The sequence below is a fragment of the Doryrhamphus excisus genome, chromosome 6 (assembly GCF_030265055.1).
Source record: "Doryrhamphus excisus isolate RoL2022-K1 chromosome 6, RoL_Dexc_1.0, whole genome shotgun sequence".
Lineage (NCBI taxonomy): Eukaryota > Metazoa > Chordata > Actinopteri > Syngnathiformes > Syngnathidae > Doryrhamphus > Doryrhamphus excisus.
Window position 1 is genome coordinate 5,412,275 of NC_080471.1, and position 20,016 is coordinate 5,432,290.

Below are 20,016 nucleotides of genomic sequence, written 5' to 3' on the forward strand. Positions count from 1 at the left end.
TCCCCCTGACACCTTACCACCACACGCTCCCCCACGCCCCCACCCCCAAGGGTGTGCGCCCTACTGTTTGAGAAACACTGCTCTACATCAAACTGATTCAAGCATGTCTTTGTGAGTCATAATTAGTACCGGTCCCAAACCATTCCCACAAAGTTGTTCAGAATGTATTGGGAAGATGATGAATTAAGACTCGGGAGACCACATCCAACCCACATTAATTAGTTAATTGATTTAAGGGGTGTTCTATCTAAAAAGTGTTCACCACAATAACCACAGGCAAAGGTGGTGGGCATTAAAAAATGTGTCAGGCTTCCTGAGGAAAACCACATGGTCAAAGTTTGGGAAAGGTCATCCCTGGGTAAACTAAAATAAGCAGAAAAAAGACATGGCCATCCATCACCCTCAACATGTTGCGTTCAAGGCTCAATATTTATGAGGTGCAGATCTGTCCAACGTGAACTTCATTCCCAGTGACACTGCTCTGGAATATCACATATGTGTACAATGAAGTCGTAGATCAGGTTTGGATGTTACTGCGGCTTTGCAGCCATTATGTTGTAGTCAATGTGTCAACAGAAATACTCCGTGAAATACTGTGTCAGACATGGTAAAAGCGCCTCCGGAGGAGGTGAGCTTGCCCAGAAAATTGCCTCCACAGGGAGATTTTCATGTGTCGAGCAATATAGTGAGCTCCCTTGAGGCTCCAGTCTGTGGTCTGTAAGGTTCCAGGCCAATGACTGATTGGCTGTCATCGCTGTCCAGCTGCTCCCCTGCCGCTGACGCCGATGTGGAAGGTGTAGTCCGCTGTGCAGATGTTTGCAGCTGCCTCTCAAAGTCTTTAGCTAACGGGGGGCCTTTTGCTTGGACGCAGATGCTGGCATGTAACTGTACACCTGCAAACTGAAAACACATGGGGTGTAACGATACGCCATTATCACGGTTCCGTACATGCCGAGGTGTTCAGGTCATGGTTGTTTAATTTTTGGCTCAGCAAAGGAACAAAATAAAACGTATAAAATTGCTTAAATGTTCTTTTAAGATGCAGTTTGTGAGCAGGTAATTAAAAAAAAATCAAATAAAATTACAAATAATTATTTTTACATAATTATGGCTGTCAAATGATTATAAAAAATTGTCACAATTTTTATAACCATTTATAATTTTATTTGAAAATAAAATTCTCAAATAAAATTATTTTTTTTACATAATTATGGCTGTCAAATGATATAAACAATTTAGAGTAATTATGTAAAAAAATATTTGTAAATTTATTTATATTTAAATATTTTTTTTTACATAATTATGGCTGTCAAATGATTCTAAAAATTTGTCACAATTTTTATAACCATTTATCATTTTATTTGAAAAAAATCTCAAATAAAATTAATTGTTTTACATAATTATGGCTGTCAAATGATTATAAAAAATTCACAATTTTTATAATCATTTGACAGCCATAATTATGTAAAAAATTATTTGTAATTTTATTTATATTTATATTTTATTTTACGTAATTATGGCTGTCATATGATTATACAAATTTGTCACAGTTTTTATAATCATTTGACAGACATAATTATGTAAAAATATTTGTAATTTTATTTATATAATTTATAATTTTTTTCACAATATTTATAATCATTTGACAGTCATAATTATGTAGAAATAGATTTAATTTTATTTACATAATTTATAAAAAATTGTCACAATTTTTATAATCATTTGACAGCCATAATTATGTAAAAATATATTTGTAATTTTATTTACATAATTTATAAAAAATGTCACAGTTTTTATAATCATTTGACAGCCATAATTATGTAAAAATATTTGTAATTTTATTTACATAATTTATAAAAAAAAATGTCACAATTTTTATAATTATTTGACAGCCATAATTATGTTTAAACATTTTTGTAATTGTATTTGAGAATTTTATTTTTACAGTTACCACCATCAATAACTGTTTGATTTTAATAGAAATATAAAATACAGGATATGATTGTATATACTTGTATGCATTAAAAGCTCCAAATGAACTGAATATGTCAATCAAGCTAAGAGATACCACACAAGGAAACTGTCACCTGTGATAAACGAGGGAGCGCGACTATATTTTATTTCCTGTCCCTCACTTCATGTGCACCATGTGGGAACTTGGTCTGCCTGGAAAATACAATTAGAATACATGTACTGTAACACCCCTTTTATTCACACATAGTGGTATATCTTATCTTTTTCTGCACACACTAAGATATGGCGGGAAAAGACTAATTTGGTATGCAGTATTTGTTCATGCAAGAGAGCATATTTGCATGGACAAAAGCAGACCAAATGTAGAGATGTGTGTACATGCTTCGCGCACATCCACTTGAATTCCCACGCGTTCCCTAACACAGATATAAGCAGACAGATGCGAACACGTACGCGCATCTGGAGGTGGAAATCTGTGAGAAGCAGCTTGTCAGAGACTGAAAGGAAAACATTGCTATAAATATTCACCTTTGCATATGTACAAAAAGATGACGAGGAGGAAGATTAGAAAGGCTGTTCTGATGAATTTGTACCAGGGCTGGACAGCATCACAATGTTGCAGGGAAAGTACTGATTAAAACAAAACATTGCACATTACATTTTAATTAGCTGGTGATGCAGGTCCATGTACAGCTGTGAGTCAGTTAACATACTGTGAGTCAGTTTGCAAAATTATTTTTGTTGACTTTTGGAGAGGTTTTCTGTCTGTGTTTTACTGCTTTAAATTGGAAGGGATTGTTGCCCTTTTATCGAAATAAAATCCCACTGAGTTCCATACCGAGACTGTAAGGTTGAGTTTAGGTGTAAGTTGGATCCTATAGCTAAATTATACCTACATTAATCCCTAAGGCCCTCAAACTGAGCCCGATTGTTAGAATGTTGTATTATCGTGTTAAACTACACCAAAGATAATTAGCATTGCACATATGGAAGTGAACCCTGAAAGACGTTTGGAACATCGGCTCCCTGTGACGTCCAATTGAGCCCGACTGCCTTATATGGGCGTTCCCACATACAAGCTGTAGACCCGCCCCCATCGGTTTTGCTGCACTGTGAAGATTTCTACGAGCGCATAGTGTGACCAATCACAACAGAGCGGTACATGCCTGGAGGTATGTCTTGAGTGGAATAAATGAAAACAGACCTTTTTGTAAAGCCAAGAAAATACTATACTTCTGGAATAGGTGCAGATTCTGGAAGATCTAGAAAGCTTTCTGTGCGGGTTATTGTGTGTTGCTGCTTTATAAGAGTACACAACTTTTAAGAAAAGCTAGTTGGCTTGTATGCCATGAACATGACAGCCCTGGGACAAAAACGAGCGAGCTAGCTAGCTGCCCCAAAGAGGCAGTGAGAGCCAGGCAAAATGTGTAAACAAAGATGTCAGAAAGCGGAATGATATTCTATAATGTGATCGATCACACATAGATAAGCTTAGCCTGTGACAAGCTGTCATCAATTGACTACATGTTTTACGGCTAACTTTCATTCTCTCAATAATAAACAAAGTGAACGTCTCTCTGGACACACACACCAAAGTGCAATTCTGGTACATGATTTTCAAAATAAAGTGCAGTGAAACATTTTTAGATTTAAAATTGTTTTCAAACTAATTGTGTGTGTGTGCAAATAAACGATCAATTACATGTAGCAGAAACCCTGCAATTTTAATGATGGTCGTGATAGTCGAACGTTTTATACCAAAAGTGCTGCTCGTATTGGTGGGTGTTTTAAGTCTTTCAGAGCTATCATTCACATTCAGTTCCATAGTGATGGCTATTTCTTTTTGTGCCTGCCTGCTTTGGAATTATAATGAAGTGCAAAAAATTAATTAATAAGATTCGAATGAGGCACACACAGAATAAAAAAAAATGCTTCTCAAGCGAGTCCAGTGTTTACAGACCAGAATAAAGGGTTGAATTAATTCGTGGGAGTGTGTGTATAACCATGAAATGCTGAAACCCAGAACGCACGTAACCCGAGGATCACCTTTATATATGAAACAGATATACAGTAATTCCTTGTTAATCGCAGTTAATTTGTTCTAGAATTATGATGATCATGATAAGTGAATTTTTTCGAAGTATGATTCCTTATTTATAACTGAATATTTTGTAGTTAGAGCATCGAAAACCTGTTTACAACTTCCTAAATACATTTTTTTTTAGCATTGTTAGAGCCCTTTAGACATGAAATAACACCCCTATAGTCACCTTTACACTCGTGTTACCCAATATTTCTCAATCAGAAATCACTCCACACTCTTTATTGCTCTCTGGTTCTACCATATCTTACTTATTGTGTGGAAATATGGGATAATAACTATAAAAGCAATCTTCACTTGCTAAATGTACTGCAAAAAAGGTCAGTAAGGATAATTCATAATGCCGCCTACAGAGAACATACTAACTCCTTATTTCTAAAATCACAAATACTTCAACTTGCTGATATAGTTCATCTTCAAACAGCTTAAATAATGCATAAGGCTAAAAATAAGCAATTAGCTAAAAATGTCATCCAATACTTCTCTACAAGAGAGGAGAAATATGATCTCAGGGAAGAAGTACATTTGAAACACTTCTATGCTAGGACTACGTTATGCTAGCCATAGCATTTCAGTATGTGGAATCAAACTATGGAATGGATTGAGTAAGGAAATCAAACAATGCACAACGATGAGCCAATTCAAGAAACAATACAAGCAGTTGATGTTTGCTAAATACAAGGATGAAGAGTCTTGAACCAGTCATGATGTGCTATATATATCACTATATTGACACTTACTATGGTACCCATTATGGCATTGGATGCTCATATCACCGAGTACTTCGGTACGGGACAAAAAATTTAAAAATAAAAAAAAGCAAACCCTTAAACTATATTAGGAAAGCAGGAAGTGAACAAATGTAACAGTTAGTGATTATAAAAGTACCAGATGCAGGGGTAGGTTTTAATAAGCTTTGCTTCTTCCTACTCCTTTTGGACATGTGGAACTGGGAACTGATTATGTGATGCATTCAGTTGTAATCTGATGCATGTTCAAATGAAATAAAACCATTCCCATATATTAGACATAATGGAAAATATGACATCTTAGTCTAGACACGGCCAATACTCAACTTGACATCGTAAACTAGCTAGCTGATTTTACACACATTTCCCAAGCCATGCTCCTTAAACCAGTCACGGATGTTACACTACATATGACATTTTTTTTTTCATTTAGCTATTTTTATGCTTCAAATCCATTCTGTTGATTCCAACGGATAACAGAGACAAAGTAACTTTACAGAAATAAATCCGATATTTGTATCTCTTGTCTTTGTACATTCTACCACCAGATAAGCCTTTCAATATTCTTACTGACCAAGAGATGGCAGTGATCCGGCCTGAGTCATTGTCACACATTTCCGTTTGCTTAGATTAGACAGTGCAAAAATAAACCATACTTACTTTATGCTGAGCCCTCAGAGCCAGCCACATGACAGACTTAAAAAAAACAACATTGTTTACATGTAATGAACAGCTTTTGTTCATAATTGCTGAGAGATTTCATTGCACTCACTGTGTTGTGACAACTAGTGTGTTAAGGGAATTACCCGCAGTGAGAAGATGGAGTCAAGAAAAGAACAAAAAGTCAGGTGTTTACGCCAATTAGCAAGGCGATCAATTTCAGTTCTTTCTTCCAACTCCAAAGCTTGGCGATATGGAGAAAAGAAGAAATCACAGATATAGTGCAGAGCAGTGGAGGTGTGTTGAAGTAGTGCAGGTGAAATGATCTTGTGGTAAATAGTGAGGCTTCAACACCCTCGAGCAACTTTTGATTGTTCTTATTGATCGCTGCTGGATTCAGAGTCTCCTCTCGCCGGGAATGGTGTTGATCATTGTTAATGCATGGTAGTTATAAAGCATAAAACAAAAGAAGCAGTAGGACGAACAACTCTTTCTTCTGTATTTCTGGATATCCAATTTTTCCATTCAAGGCACTCCTGGTGTCAAATGCAAATACTCAGTGTCAAATATGTAAAATCCTCCGTCTGAAATGATTTTCTAAAGCCCATTTTCCGTTGATCCATGCTCTGAATACATTTCCATCACTCTGTCAAAACCTAAAATGACCTTTTTGCGTTCATGTGTTTATGCTGTTGAGTAGGGTTGGGCATTATTTCAATTTGAACAATTCTGATTCTTTGTTTTGATTCCGCATTTGAACGATTCTCGATTTTAGAGGCAGGTTCATAAAAATGTGCATAGTTTTTGTTTGCTACGCCAAAGTTGGTGTAAGGTATTGTTTATGAAAGTTTTTGTTTGTGAACACAGGTCAACGGAATATAGCTGTTATTTTGAAGGCTGGAAGTGTATATTGTGTGAGCTGAGAACGTCCCTTGAGATGGACTGTACCAATAATGTCACAACAATGTCTAGCCAAGGCCCCCCGTTGTTTATTTGCAGTGAACTACCACATCAGCTAGCATCCTGAAACCCTGGCTTGCATTGGCATGAGACAGATGTGATTTATTCTTTGACTTCCCCGACGAAGTACGCCGTCGCACATTATAGACAATGTACTGTAATATCTCAATCTATTAATCATGATGATCGTGCACCCTCTTTTGCATGATATTATTGTGCTGAAAATATTACACTTTACTGACTTTTTAGCCGCTTCTTCTTCGCTGGTGTTCGCCGGCTTCTTCTTTGTTTGTATTCACAGCGAAGTGGACATGGAATCTAGGAATCGATCCGGAGACTTGATGCCAAACCCTACTAGTGAGGCATGTCTGTTTTTCTCCTCAAGTCTGTTTACAAAGGAGTGATTCTTTTTGACTATAATACATCACAGTGCTCTGGAAATGCATTTAACTATTCTTGGAACAGAATGTAGTGGATCTCTCTCAGCGGCCATGAGCTAATTTAGCTCTATCAACGTAATATTTAGTCTCATCAACGTAATAGTTTGTCATACAATAGCCACGTTTACATGAGGAGTTTTTCTCTTTCCGAATGGAATCTTTCCGAATGACCTTTCCGAAAGCAATGGTATACATGGAAAGGAATATTCCAATCGCGTGTCTACATGCGTCGCTATAATCAACCAGAATAGTCAATGGGGCATGCCCAGTAAAACGTAAACACCAACATCACGTGATACCGACTTGTTGGAATAACTCCGTATTGCCAGTTTTTCCTTCGTCCAGTCTTGAAATTTAGTTTGAATCAAAAACAAACTTTCCTTAGCAGTCCAGTGCCGATTGCTCGCCTCCATTTTTTTAATCGAAGAACGTCTGGATCTGCGTGTTACGTCATATCTCAGCATTCGCTGAAAGAACGCACCCGGGAACAGGAAAAGATAAAGTTCAATCTTGCTAATATTTTATAATTAAGCTCGGTACATGTTTTATATAGATATGTATTTTCTTTTTTAATAAAACTGGACTTGTGATTGGCGTATAGAAGGGTTTAGATTCTGTTCCACAGGTGGCGCTAATGCACACCAAAGCTGCTTGCCAACCGCCAATAAACAACAGAAGAAGAAAAACACCACGAAGAAGAACGCAGTCAACAACATTCGATTGAGCGGGTACAAGATACCTCAATCGGATTGGGGAAAGGAATATTGCACCCCTGGGAATCCGATTATATATTCATTCGGATTGGCACTTTTCTTTGGGAATGAGGTGTACATTCTTTCCGTTTGAGCAAATAACCCGAATGGAATTGGAATATTTGGGTCCATGTATACGTGACATAAGTGCCACCCATTATCCGTTGTGCTAAAAATGCTTTGGAAGGTATGCTAGCATAAATATGTGTTTCCCGGTCTCCTTCAAAGGTGTGTACCAAATAGTGGGTGCTTTCTTGATCTGCTTGAGAAGTTTCAAGTCAGTCCGACTTACAGAATTTAGTAAGAACTAAATTGTTCTATTTGTAAGAAAAATAACAGTACAGGCAACACAGTATGGGGTGCATGTTGGTCAGGAGTTGAAGATGTAGCTCACACAAACGAATACAGTGGAACCTTGGTGTGTATCATTAGAGAAAGGGACTTAACCCAATCAGTGTTTCCCATAGGAAATCATGTAAATCCAATGAATCCATTCCAGAAAGCCAAAAAATGTTAACACAGACACATTTTTATATATATAGCAATCGTAAGTAAAGAGACCCTTTTTTCAAGACTTTTATTTCCAGTATAGGAAAATTGCTTTTTCCTGGAAATTTCCTTTTAAGTGCGACAACGTATTTTATACTGTAGCTTTAGCAATAACGGTTTGACAAATGGCATCAGTCCTGATGGAAAGCATGATCATGATGTCAAGGTTTGTCTTATGCACTCTCTGCCAGGTAGCGCTGCAGGACAACGAAGAATCAGGGCATCTGTCCGCCATGTCTGAGTAAAATGTTGTTCTATTGTCTCAGCGCCTCACCCCCCCCCCCCCCCCCCTTTTTTCCCAGTATTGATCAGAAATAATGGTCCTCTTGCAGTCACTTGAGGAGAGTGCTATTAAAGCCCCATGTGCTCCAACAGCTCTCTAAACACTGACTCACAATATTCCACATAGGAGGTTCTGTTGATGTCCTCAGCTTCTCATATTCTTCCTTCATAAATCCTCGTATCATACACCCACGGAGATAGCTGTGTTATAGGGTCACGTTAACTTGAAAACACACGGAAGCCGAGAGCTCTGTCAGCTTCATTTTGGCATCAATTATGTACAAATGTACATACAGGCTTCAGATTTAGCGTCCAACGATACCTAGACACAAAAATAGAATTGCTGTACATGTTCAGAAGGAAGGAGGAGCTGCACGGTGCGTGAACTGCCTCCGTTCCGCTCTGCACCGTGGGGAGCCAAAGGGGGTGCACCCCTGCTGTCTTTAGTGTCCGCTGTCGAGCAAGTGAAACAACAAAAGGCTGACAGCAGCTGGAGGAAGGAGCCGGAGAGGGGATGCCGAATTTGGGATGCCGTTGGATGAAAGGGTGGACCGGGCTACCAGTAGCTCATTTCCTATGGCCTGCAGGGAGAAACAAAGATTGATTAATGGACGTTTAATTATTCTGACAACTCTGTTGTCGACTATTCCAAAAGATGATACTTTTTGTCTAAATTCAGGACTATGAATGTGTCTAAGCACATTGGCTCTATATGAAATGAACAAAGGAAATGAATAAAGAAGGGAGTGAGCATCTTCTCAGCTATTAAGCCTCTTTGTGCCAGTAGTGGGGCTACTTGTTTCAAGTTAGCAACGAGACGCAAATATGAATAACGGCACAAGGCCATCATTTGTAAGCCTAATACCACAATGCACAGCCTTCCTCCTGACAGTCAACACTTGCTGAGTGTTTTTAAACGGTGGAGTAAAAATTCAACAAAACGGCACAAAATGGTGCGCAGTGTTGTGCGCTGTGGTCCTGCTTGTAATGGTGGTGACGCGTAGTGTTGTGTTCAAGCACAGGGTGGATGGCTACCATCTAAACAAGTCGTGCAGTCTGTCATATCCATCATTTTACACGGCTTAAATACATATGACCCCCCCCCCCCCCCCACGATAGATTAACAGTACACTACATAACTGTGTGTGTGTAGGTTTAATTGGAGCGTTTTTTTTTCTTCATTGAGACGATCTATATCAGGGGTCTCAAACACGCGGCCCGCGGGCCAAATGTGGCCCGCAGGACGCTAGTTTAGGCCCCCGCCTTGATATGAAAGTTTAATGTTCGTGTGGCCCACCAAGTTTGATATGGATGCTGTATGGTATCATGTACCCAGAAAAAATTATTACGTTTGATTAATGTTCATGTTAAAAGTTAAATAACTGTTAATACTGTTAATTTTAATCTGAAAAAATAATTTGTCTACCCACCAACTATATGTGGTCTCGTAAGTTTTTATTTTTTGACGTTTTATTATTATATTTATTTATTACTGATTGATTTTCTTTATTCTTGATTTGTTTATTTATTTTTCATCTTATTTTGTGTAGAAAAATAAAAATTAAGATATTTGAGAACAGTGGAATGTTTTATCAGAGCTTTTATTGTAGAAAATCGGAACCAAAGCAAAGTTGATTCATTTTTCTGTTTTTAATAAATGCGTTTTTTTTTTTTTTTTTGAAAACCTGATGCGTCCCAGTCTCACCCAAACCCTAGCTCCAGTGGCCCCCAGGTAAATTGAGTTTGAGACCCCTGATCTATATAGTATATCGTCGCTGTGAGTACTTCCTCTTTCCTTGTGTGCTTTGCTGTACAGTTTTTGTAAAGCCTGCTGGTTAGAGCTCACATAGTTGGGTAATATTCTGCATTATACGTTGGTAGTGCATTTACTCTTTTTATCCACCTATTGTGTTGCTGCGTGTGTAGTTCTTTCAAGAGTAGGAATTGTGTGTGATGTGGTGACGCTCCGCAATCTGGAGCTAATATGGGTGCCGAGGAGCCGCTTGTCATTTTGGAGACGCGGTTTGCTGACTACTGGTCTAGTGTAAGGAACTACAGTAAACCTCGGATATCATCGCTATTAAGTTCAACAACAGAAAAAAAGAAGGTAGCATTGCTGAGGAAGAGAAATTACCTGAAATAAAAACAAACATCTACATCAATAAGCATCTGACATGTGTCGGTCGTAAACGAATCAGCTCTAAGAGGCTCATGTGAGCCAATTTCCAGTTGTTTACTTTCTGTTAAAGGCAAATGTCATTGGTCAAGATGTGTAGTGAAAAAGCGACAAATCAACAACTTTTTCTGGCATCATTGGAGAGGTTTCTGGTATATGGGGACTTAAAAGTATGTATTCTTCAGTTTCCGTTCCTACTACGGGCTTGCGTTCCGCCAAGTGCACCGTATCACACACTGCTCTACATGCCACAATATCACAGTACATGTCGGAATTCATCTTTCATCTCATTGAACCACAGCTCCCCGGCAGTTCTTGACAGGGTTAGGGTTAGTCAGTGTCGGGAGGAGCGTTGGAGGTGGACTCTTGGTGAGGCTGGACCCCGAAAAGTAGTCACTCAGGAATCAGAAGGCATCCCATTGCGAGGAGTGCTCCCCAGCCTGCTTTGCGGATTTGGCACTTTTTCACTAAAGTTACACGTTTAGCAGGGCTTCACGGCGGACAAGTGGTTAGTGTGCCGACCTCGCAGCTAGGAGACCCGAGTTCAAGCCTGTGTGGAGTTTGCATGGGTTTTCTATGGGGACTCCGGTTTTCCCTCCCACATTCCAAAAACATAGGGGTGTACACAGGGTGTACCCCGCCTCTCGCCTGAAGACAGCTGGGGTAGACTCCAGCACCCCCTGCGACCTTCGTGAGGATAAGCGGTAGAAAATGAATGAATGAATGAATGAATGAATAATATATTATGGGGCTGCACGGCGGTCAAGTGTTTAGCACACAGGCCTCACAACTAGGAGACCCAAGTTCAATTCCACCCTCGGCCATCTCTGTGTGCATGTTCTCCCCGTGCATGCGTGGGTTTTCTCCGGGTACTCCGGTTTCTTCCCACATTCCAAAAACATGAAAACATGCTAGGTTAATTGGCCACTCCAAATTGTCCATAGGTATGAATGTGAGTGTGAATGGTTGTTTGTCTATACGTATGTGCCCTGGGATTGGCTGGCCACCAGTCCAGGGTGTACCCCGCCTCTCGCCCGAAGACAGCTGGGATAGGCTCCAGCACCCCACGCGACCCTTGTGAGGCTAAGCGGTAGAAAATGAATGAATGAACACTATTAGCATTAACATCGTCGTTTATTCATCCCCATAGTAGCAACAGTTGTGATAGGTGTGTTTATTTCCCTGTGCTCTCATTTCTGCATTGGCACCTTGACTGTAGTTAGTGTTCTCTCCAGTGGACCCCCCGGACTTACTCTTATGGGATATTGTACATAATTATATTGATATAATGCAGTGTTACGCGTGATGTCCTCATCAGGTACCAAAAAAGTGACAGATGATATCAAGGGTACAACACACCTGTGTGGGTATTTTTGTATCCAGAATGTTCCGCATGGTTACTTCGGTTTCGGGCGGGAAAGTTGTGCTCCGGTTTTCTCTGCTGCCATGGGTTGTGGAACTGGACTGGCCCACTGTTGGATGCTGGTCAGATTCACTTCCAAACACCCTGAGGGCATTCCCTGATGCACGACAAGACAAAGGTCAGCTTCATACGTTTATTTAGTAGTATTGGATGGATGCTGGCGTGAATTGTAGCTTAGCGTAGATAAAAATATCTTCTTTTTTGAACGACTCATGTTCATGAGGTCTCGGTTTAGACTTCACTGGCAGGGGATGGCCCAAACAAACCAAATAGCATCAGTATTCTCCGCCAGCCCGGGCACTGCACCTGCATCTCCACATCGGCCTCATTAACTCATAGAACCTTGTGAAATGGCCAAACTACTCTGAGGCGCTCTCTGTGTATCTTTTCTCGGCAGCAGGCCCGAGAGAGCCGCTCTCATCTGTGCCACGACGAGCTGTGCAAGCCTTCCGCTGGCAAAAAACGAGTGCAAATCAGAGTCGAGCGAGCGCCTCTGGAAAATAATTTGGGAATTGGAGATCGGAGCCGCGTACGGAAGCGTTCATGCGGCGGCGTCATATTGGCTTTCACAGGTTCAGGCTGCAAAGTGCAGACCCTATCTGCAATATTCCTGTGAATCATGTGACACGATCTAATTATATCCAGAATAACCATTATAGTGCAGTCACAGGGCAGTATTGTTACAGGTATTAACACCTAGAATACCTCAACTCCAATAAATCCAGCAAATTAACAGATCTAATTTCATGCATTAACCCTGGTTGCTTTTTAACTTTGAAAGTTGACTGTTTTTTTATTTGCAAACTCACAACAACCCCTACCATCATACAGTAGCGTCGTTGTCAGACTATGCAGCCTAACCAAGCCTGTGGTATTCCAATCCCAATATCAGCTCAGTTATTATTCTCCAAAAGAGTGAAATTCTGAGCAAGCTAAGTGGAACCAGTGTGAGGAAAATGAGTAATAAAAAGAGAAACAGTGAGATACAAAGAATATTTAATTATGTTTAATCTATAAAAAAAAGAAGGGGCTGTTTGATTAAAAAGCACTGCTGTTGAACATGCTGGCAAACATCTGTCTGGCGGCCTCCCGTGGGCTCTATCCCATCATGATGACAATTTTTCATAGACGTCATGGGCACATTCTGGTTCAGGTTATGATTATAAATGACTCTGACAAGTCAACAGTTCATCACAGATGAAAATCAGCCTTTTACTGGAGTTGGACAAAGGCTACCAAAATAAACGGTAAGTTCATGTTAGGTATGTCAGGTCATGCCAGTGTCCAAGAGCTTGTACACTTTTTCCGTTCAGTTAGATTCACATCGCGAATGAATACACTGAGAAGTCCCACGTGGTTGACGCCATGTTTGGTTACAAATGAGCTCAGGGTATGTTACGACAGGCCGCACGTCACAGAAAAAGAGCACTTGATATGAGTTATTGGTTCATGAATCATTCGTCGTTCCTCACATCGGTCCGAAAATGATCAGTCTAATAATAGTTGTGCACCCCTGAGCACCTATAAAACAACGCTAGGTTACATTACAGACAGTATTGCTCTATAAACCTTATTGGTCCCTCTCCATTAAGTGTGAATAGTTTCATTTTAATATGGTTTTATTCTACAGTGATTAGCTTCACTTTGCACTATTATGTGAAGGATGTTACGGGAAATTTTGTTTTAAAAATGACACCAACTTCAAAGTCGACCATTATCCATTGTCTCCCGTCATCATCTGACCCCAAAAATCACAACTCACTGAGACAGATGTTGTCTGTGAAGTAGCCCAGGAAGTCCTCACATTCTTTCCTCTGGTTGCCGCTGGCCGAGCAGGAGCAAAATGGCGCCACGCTGGATGTAGCGTTGTCGACATAGTTGGGTGTTATCGTACTTCCTGTGGAGAAAACAGCACCTGGTATCAGTCTGGCTTTTACATATTCATTCGCCGGTGCGTTGTAGCACTAATGGGCTAACCGGCTCTCCTCGACACCCACCTGATGTAAAAGTGTATGATATAACATACACAGCCAGGTACGCCAACGTTCAAGTTCAAGTAAAACGATTTTTTTGTTCCGTGGCAAGGCGATGGAATTGGGATTTGAAGTACTTTTGTAAATACAAGCCAAGTGTGTTTGTGCCATGGGGCATGGAGTGTGTCAAGTTATCTCTGTGGTGAGATGGATATTCTTTTTTGTTACAAAAATAAAAGCCACTTTAAATTGCACAAACGAGCCTCCTTGAAGACATTTCCCTGCTGTTTGTGCGCCATCGTCTCCAACATTGTTGCTGTTTGCTTGAGAATTTCACAGATTTTGTTTACTTTTGTGGCTCGCTCATCAGCCTTCCTAGCTTCGCAGGTCTTGTTCGTCATCCTCTCACACAACAGATGCCGCCTTTTCAAGCTGCATACACACAAACTCCGTCTTTCGCTCTCCCTCCATCTGTTTGTTTCATGTTCCTCTTGAGAAGATATTTCTCAAATATATGCACCCACCGATGAGCCCCGTGTAGGCGAGGAGGCAAGCTCCATAGTTTCTTTGCTTGCAGCCGCTGGCAGACGCTTCAGAGGGCTCGCAGTCGTACTGAAACTGTGCCAGACGAGACCTAAACAAGAGTAAAAGGAAAGATTGTGCTTAGTGATTAATTCTTGTTTTGTTTCATGTGATAGAAAAATCTTCCCTGGTTTTTGCTTTATGCATTATTTTTCCTCATCATGTTGACTAGTGTTTAAGACAAAGAGCTTAAAATGTAATAAAAGTAGGGAAGTCCTGCTACTGATACCCGCTGCATTTTGAAGATTGGACAAAATCGGCTTCCATCAGAGTTCAGGCCGATCCATTTGCTGTATAAGGCAGTGTTTTTCAACCTTTTTTGAGCCACGGCACGTTTTTTACATTGTAAAAATCTTGTGGCACACCACTAACCAAAAATGTTCCAAAATGTCACCACGACCTCACACGTGCATCAATAAGTCTATCGGAGGAACAAGCTAGGTGTTGCCACACGGACCAATATTACATTATATTATTATATTAAAAATATATATAATATTACATTGCTCTGCCAGTCTTTACACCACAGACACTCCACAGTAGCCACGTTTTTACATCACCACTTTTTCTCTTTCCGAATGACCTTTCAGGAAACAATGGTATCCATAGAAAAGAATATTCCAATCTCTACATGCGCCGTGAAAATCAACCAGAATAGTCAACAGGGCATGCCCAGTAAAACGTAAACATCAACATCACGTGATACCGGCTTCCCCGAGTTTTTCTTTCACTTGTTGGAATAACTCCGTATTGACAGTTTTTCGTCTGTCCAGTCTTGAAATTTACTTTGAATCAAAAACAAACTTTGCTTAGTCCAGTGCCGATTACTGGCCTCCATTTTTAAAAGTGAAGAACGGATCTGGATCTGCGTGTTACGTCATATCTGAGATGCGCTGAAAGAACGCACCCAGGATCAATTTAAACAGGAAAAGATCAAATTCAATCTTGCTAATATTTTATAATTAAACTCAGGACGTGTTTTATATAGATATATATTTTCTTTTTTTTATAAAACTGCACTTGTGAATAAAGTATAGAAGGGTTTAGATTCTGTTCCACAGATGGCGCTAATGCATACGAACCACTGCATACGATGCCAACCGCCAATAAACAACAGAAGAAGAAAAACACCACGAAGAAGAAGGCACCCTGACAACTTTCCGTTTGAGCGGGTACAAGATACCTCAATCGGATTGGTTAAAGGAATATTCCATCCCTGTTCCATTCTTTCCGTTTGAGCAAATAAACCAAATGCAATTGGAATATTTGGGTCCATGTATACTATTGACATAATATTTGTAAATGATGATTAATAAATGTTAATTATAAAAAGTGATATTGGATAATTCCTCACGGCACACCTGACGGTTTCTCAAGGTACACTAGTGTGCCGCGGCACAGTAGTTGAAAATCACTGGTATAAGGTATAACTCCGGGCCACACTCCAACAAGGTATGTGCGCTAATGCACCTCAAAGCTGGTTGCCACTCGACTCCCGTCACCCACAAGAAGAAGGAAACGATACACCAGCGTGCACACATGTCCGCCGTGAAGTTTCATTTTGGATAAGTAGCTACAGCGGTAGTTCCCCCTCACTGTGCCTGGATTGCTGTGTCATGGTCACACGGAAAGTGTCACTCCAACCGCTGGTTGTTTGTACTAGGGACCATCAATAAAGGACTATTACGTTGAAGAGAGTTTGTTTTAAAGGCATATATTCTAAATCACACCACAAATTGATCTGTAACCATGTCAAATGATTCGTTCAACACTAAAATATTTTTGCACACCCATTTTTTCCCCAATTGTATCTTTTATTGAATTGACTTTTATTGGATCTTTTATTGAATTAGGGACCTGACTCACAGAAGTTTGTTACAAAAGCCAAACAATATTGTTCGTCATGCTGTGTAATAAAAAAGTAAATTCAATGAAACTTGAATTGAAGCTAATATCATAACCATATTCAATTCAATTAAATTCACGTTTGCAACAAAAGCTTTCATTCATTCATTTTCTACCGCTTATCCTCACGAGGGTCGCGGGGGTGCTGGAGCCTATCCCAGCTGTCTTCGGGTGAGAGGCGGGGTACACCCTGGACTGGTGGCCAGCCAATCACAGGGCACATATAGACAAACAACCATTCACACTCACATTCATACCTATGGACAATTTGGAGTGGCCAATTAACCTAGCATGTTTTTGGAATGTGGGAGGAAACCGTAGTACCCGGAGAAAACCCACGCATGCACGGGGAGAACATGCAAACTCCACACAGAGATGGCCGAGGGTGGAACGGAACTCAAGTCCCCTAGCTGTGAGGCCTGCGTGCTAACCACTCGTCCGCCGTGCAGCCCGAAACAAAAGCTTAATATTGAAAAAAAAAATTATAAAAAAAGGATCAGGATTTGATCAGCAAGGCTATTTAAAAAAAAAAAAAAAACAGATGGAAGTCCAGGATTAGAATAGAATTTAAAAAATAAAACTAAGAATAGAATAGAATAAAAATCTAGCATTTCACCCCAAACTGAAAGCCTGAGATGATAAGTAAAACTTTTGAGTCAAATGGAGCTCTGGAAAAATAATGACCATGACACGAGATTGCAATGAGCGATAACTCTGATCCATCTGGCTCTTTATTGGTATATTGGTACATATTTCATGTGCTTCTCCGAGTGGCTCTCTGGGGTGTTCTCACCAAATGATGACGAGACTTCAGGGTAAAACAGTGGTTAATTTTTTTTGCTCAATGGCTGTTTGTTTGCTTTCAGAAAGCCTTTAAGCCCAACAGCAGTGGCCCCACTCATTATGATGAGTATCCAGTACTGCGTGTGTGGCTTCAATGTAGGAAGGTTTGAACGGGGTCAAGTTGAATCTGTCCACTACCAAGCACTTTAGCAACAATTTTCTTCGAATTCTGAGTAGTCGTCTTCAAACCAGATTTGAAAACGTGTCCCAAGTGGTCTCCTGACTGGCTATGCCACGTCTGGACTCAAGACTTACCACTCCACTTCCGACACCATTTGTCACAAAAAGAGTAGTGCAGTAAACCTCGGATATATCGGATTCAATTGTTCCCACTGGTTTTGTCCGATATAAGCGAAATCCGTTATATGCGTATACCGGAAAATGTCCGTTTTGTCGGATTTTATCCGTTATAAAAAGGCACCTCCTTGACTATGTTTCCAATGTACCTGGATGCGCAGGCAACGCTGCAAACGCTGCAAATGACGTCGTATAGCGGCCTGTCACGATTCGGCGAATCGGAGCGCCACGATGCGGCCATCCGATATATGCGAGGGAAATTTAATGGAAATGCATTGGAACGGGACTGGAGATTTTGTCCGAAATAGGCGAAATCCGTTATAAAAAATCCGATATATGCAATGAATTTTTATTGGAAATGCATTATAGAAAAATTGGTTCTTTTTTATCTGTCCGTTGTGAGCGAATTTCCGATATATCCCAGTCCGATATATCCGAGGTTTACTGTACTTGGTAATGATGGCATGCTCCATCATAGGTGTCCATTTTTTTTCTCCTAGTGGCTCAACCATCTCCAGAGTAAGTCACATAGAGGTCACTGGTCACAAACATAAAGTCATTGTAGCCATGCGGTACGGCTCTGAATGCAAACCCCAAACCGCTACTGTCCAATCTTACGATTATGCTGCGTTCAAGAAAACTCTGGGAAAGGTGTATGTTTTTGTGTGCTGTGCTCCAAGAAGCTTGTGTATGCTATAGGGGTGGAGCCAAACCCGAATACAGTATTCGGAATGGCACGAATCATGACTTTCTTTTTACGAATAATTAATTCAAACAAATACTTTTAAAATGTTTGTATTCGGAACATTTATTCATTCATTCATTTTCTACCGCTTTTTCCTCACGAGGGTCGCGGGGGCTGTCTTCGGGCCAGAGGCGGGGTACACCCTGGACTGGTGGCCAGCCAATCACAGGGCACATATAGACAAACAACCATTCACACTCACATTCATACCTATGGACAATTTGGAGTGGCCAATTAACCTAGCATGTTTTTGGAATGTGGGAGGAAACCGGAGTACCCGGAGAAAACCCACGCCTGCACGGGGAGAAACTCCACACAGAGATGGCCGAGGAATCGAACCCTGGCGCGCTAACCACTAGACCGCCGTGCCGCCTGTATTCGGAACAATTAACACACATCAGAAGGCTGTGTTTCTTTATGAAACGGCAGTGCATGCCCAGATCAGCCTATGAGTGACTGGCGTTCAGCAGTCGGGGGTGGCGACAGAGCAGTCCGCCTGTCCGTCACAAGACGCTGCAGCAGAGGAAGAGGCTGAACTTAGTTGCATCTGTATTTTGCTTTGTAAACATACGTACTACCTTTCACCTCAACTGGGTTTCATATGCTGTCTTCAACTATCAGTAATAGCAGAGTTTGACCGGGAGATGATTCTGTTGGGCTGCATTTAGTTGCTACAGTAAACCTCGGATATATCGGACTCGGATATATCGGAAATTCGCTCACAACGGACAGATAAAAAAGAACCGATTTGTCTGTAATGTATTTCCAATAAAAATTCATTGCATGTATCGGATTTTTTATAACGGATTTCGCCTATTTCGGACAAAATCTCCAGTCCCGTTCCAATGCATTTCCATTAAATTTCCCTCGCATATATCGGATGGCCGCATCGTTATGCTAATCTTGTTGATGTCACTGGCTATTGTCTTTCTCCTGGCTCCAGATTTAGGACAAATACAAAAGTGAGTGACGTCAATAATACTAGCACAGCAGTGAATGAGATCTTAACCTCACTATTGGAAATAACGTAGGCCTGACGGGCGTAACAGGGCCTAGCTTAATTAACAATTTGTTATGCTCAGAGTCCAATAAAGTTAAATTGTCATTACCTTACGTCTCTTTTCATTGCCCAGTCCAGGTACATTGGAAACATAGTCAAGGAAGTGCCTTTTTATAACGGATAAAATCCGATTTTATTGAATATATATCGGATTTATATCCGGTATATGCGTAAAACGGACATATACGCATATAACGGATTTCGCTTATATCGGACAAAACCAGTGGGAACAATTGAATCCGATATATCCGAGGTTTACTGTATTTACTTCTGCAGTTGGGCTCCTCCTGTTGGCTCTACATTCACCCGCTAACGTTAAGGCTGTTGACAGTGTAACGTTCACATTGGCTTGAAACAGTTAAGTAACTTTTGGGTGGTATCTTTGGTACCTTTAAGTTAGTGGGGGATTAAGTGTGTGTGTGTGTGGGGGGGGGGGGGGGGGGGGTGAATTCATGTTCACAATGATATGTTGGTAGTTTATTTTTTTTTTTGGGGGGGGGGGGGTTCAGGCTCAGGATTATTTTTACTTTCAGCCCCGTGACTTA

General features: G+C 40.5%; 1 protein-coding gene across 1 annotated transcript in view; it reads right to left on the reverse strand.

The window, feature by feature from the left end:
- Positions 1–8,213: 8,213 nt before the first annotated feature.
- The window catches only part of gfra4b (GDNF family receptor alpha 4b), a 51,579-nt gene continuing 39,776 nt past the window's right edge, over positions 8,214–20,016 (reverse strand). The window contains exons 5-8 of the mRNA XM_058076646.1: positions 14,564–14,673; positions 13,829–13,963; positions 12,003–12,163; positions 8,214–9,048 (exon numbers count right to left, since the gene is read on the reverse strand). Coding sequence (XP_057932629.1) covers positions 8,911–9,048; positions 12,003–12,163; positions 13,829–13,963; positions 14,564–14,673 — 544 coding nt within the window. The 3' untranslated portion in view covers positions 8,214–8,910. The remainder of the gene's footprint in view (positions 9,049–12,002; positions 12,164–13,828; positions 13,964–14,563; positions 14,674–20,016) is intronic.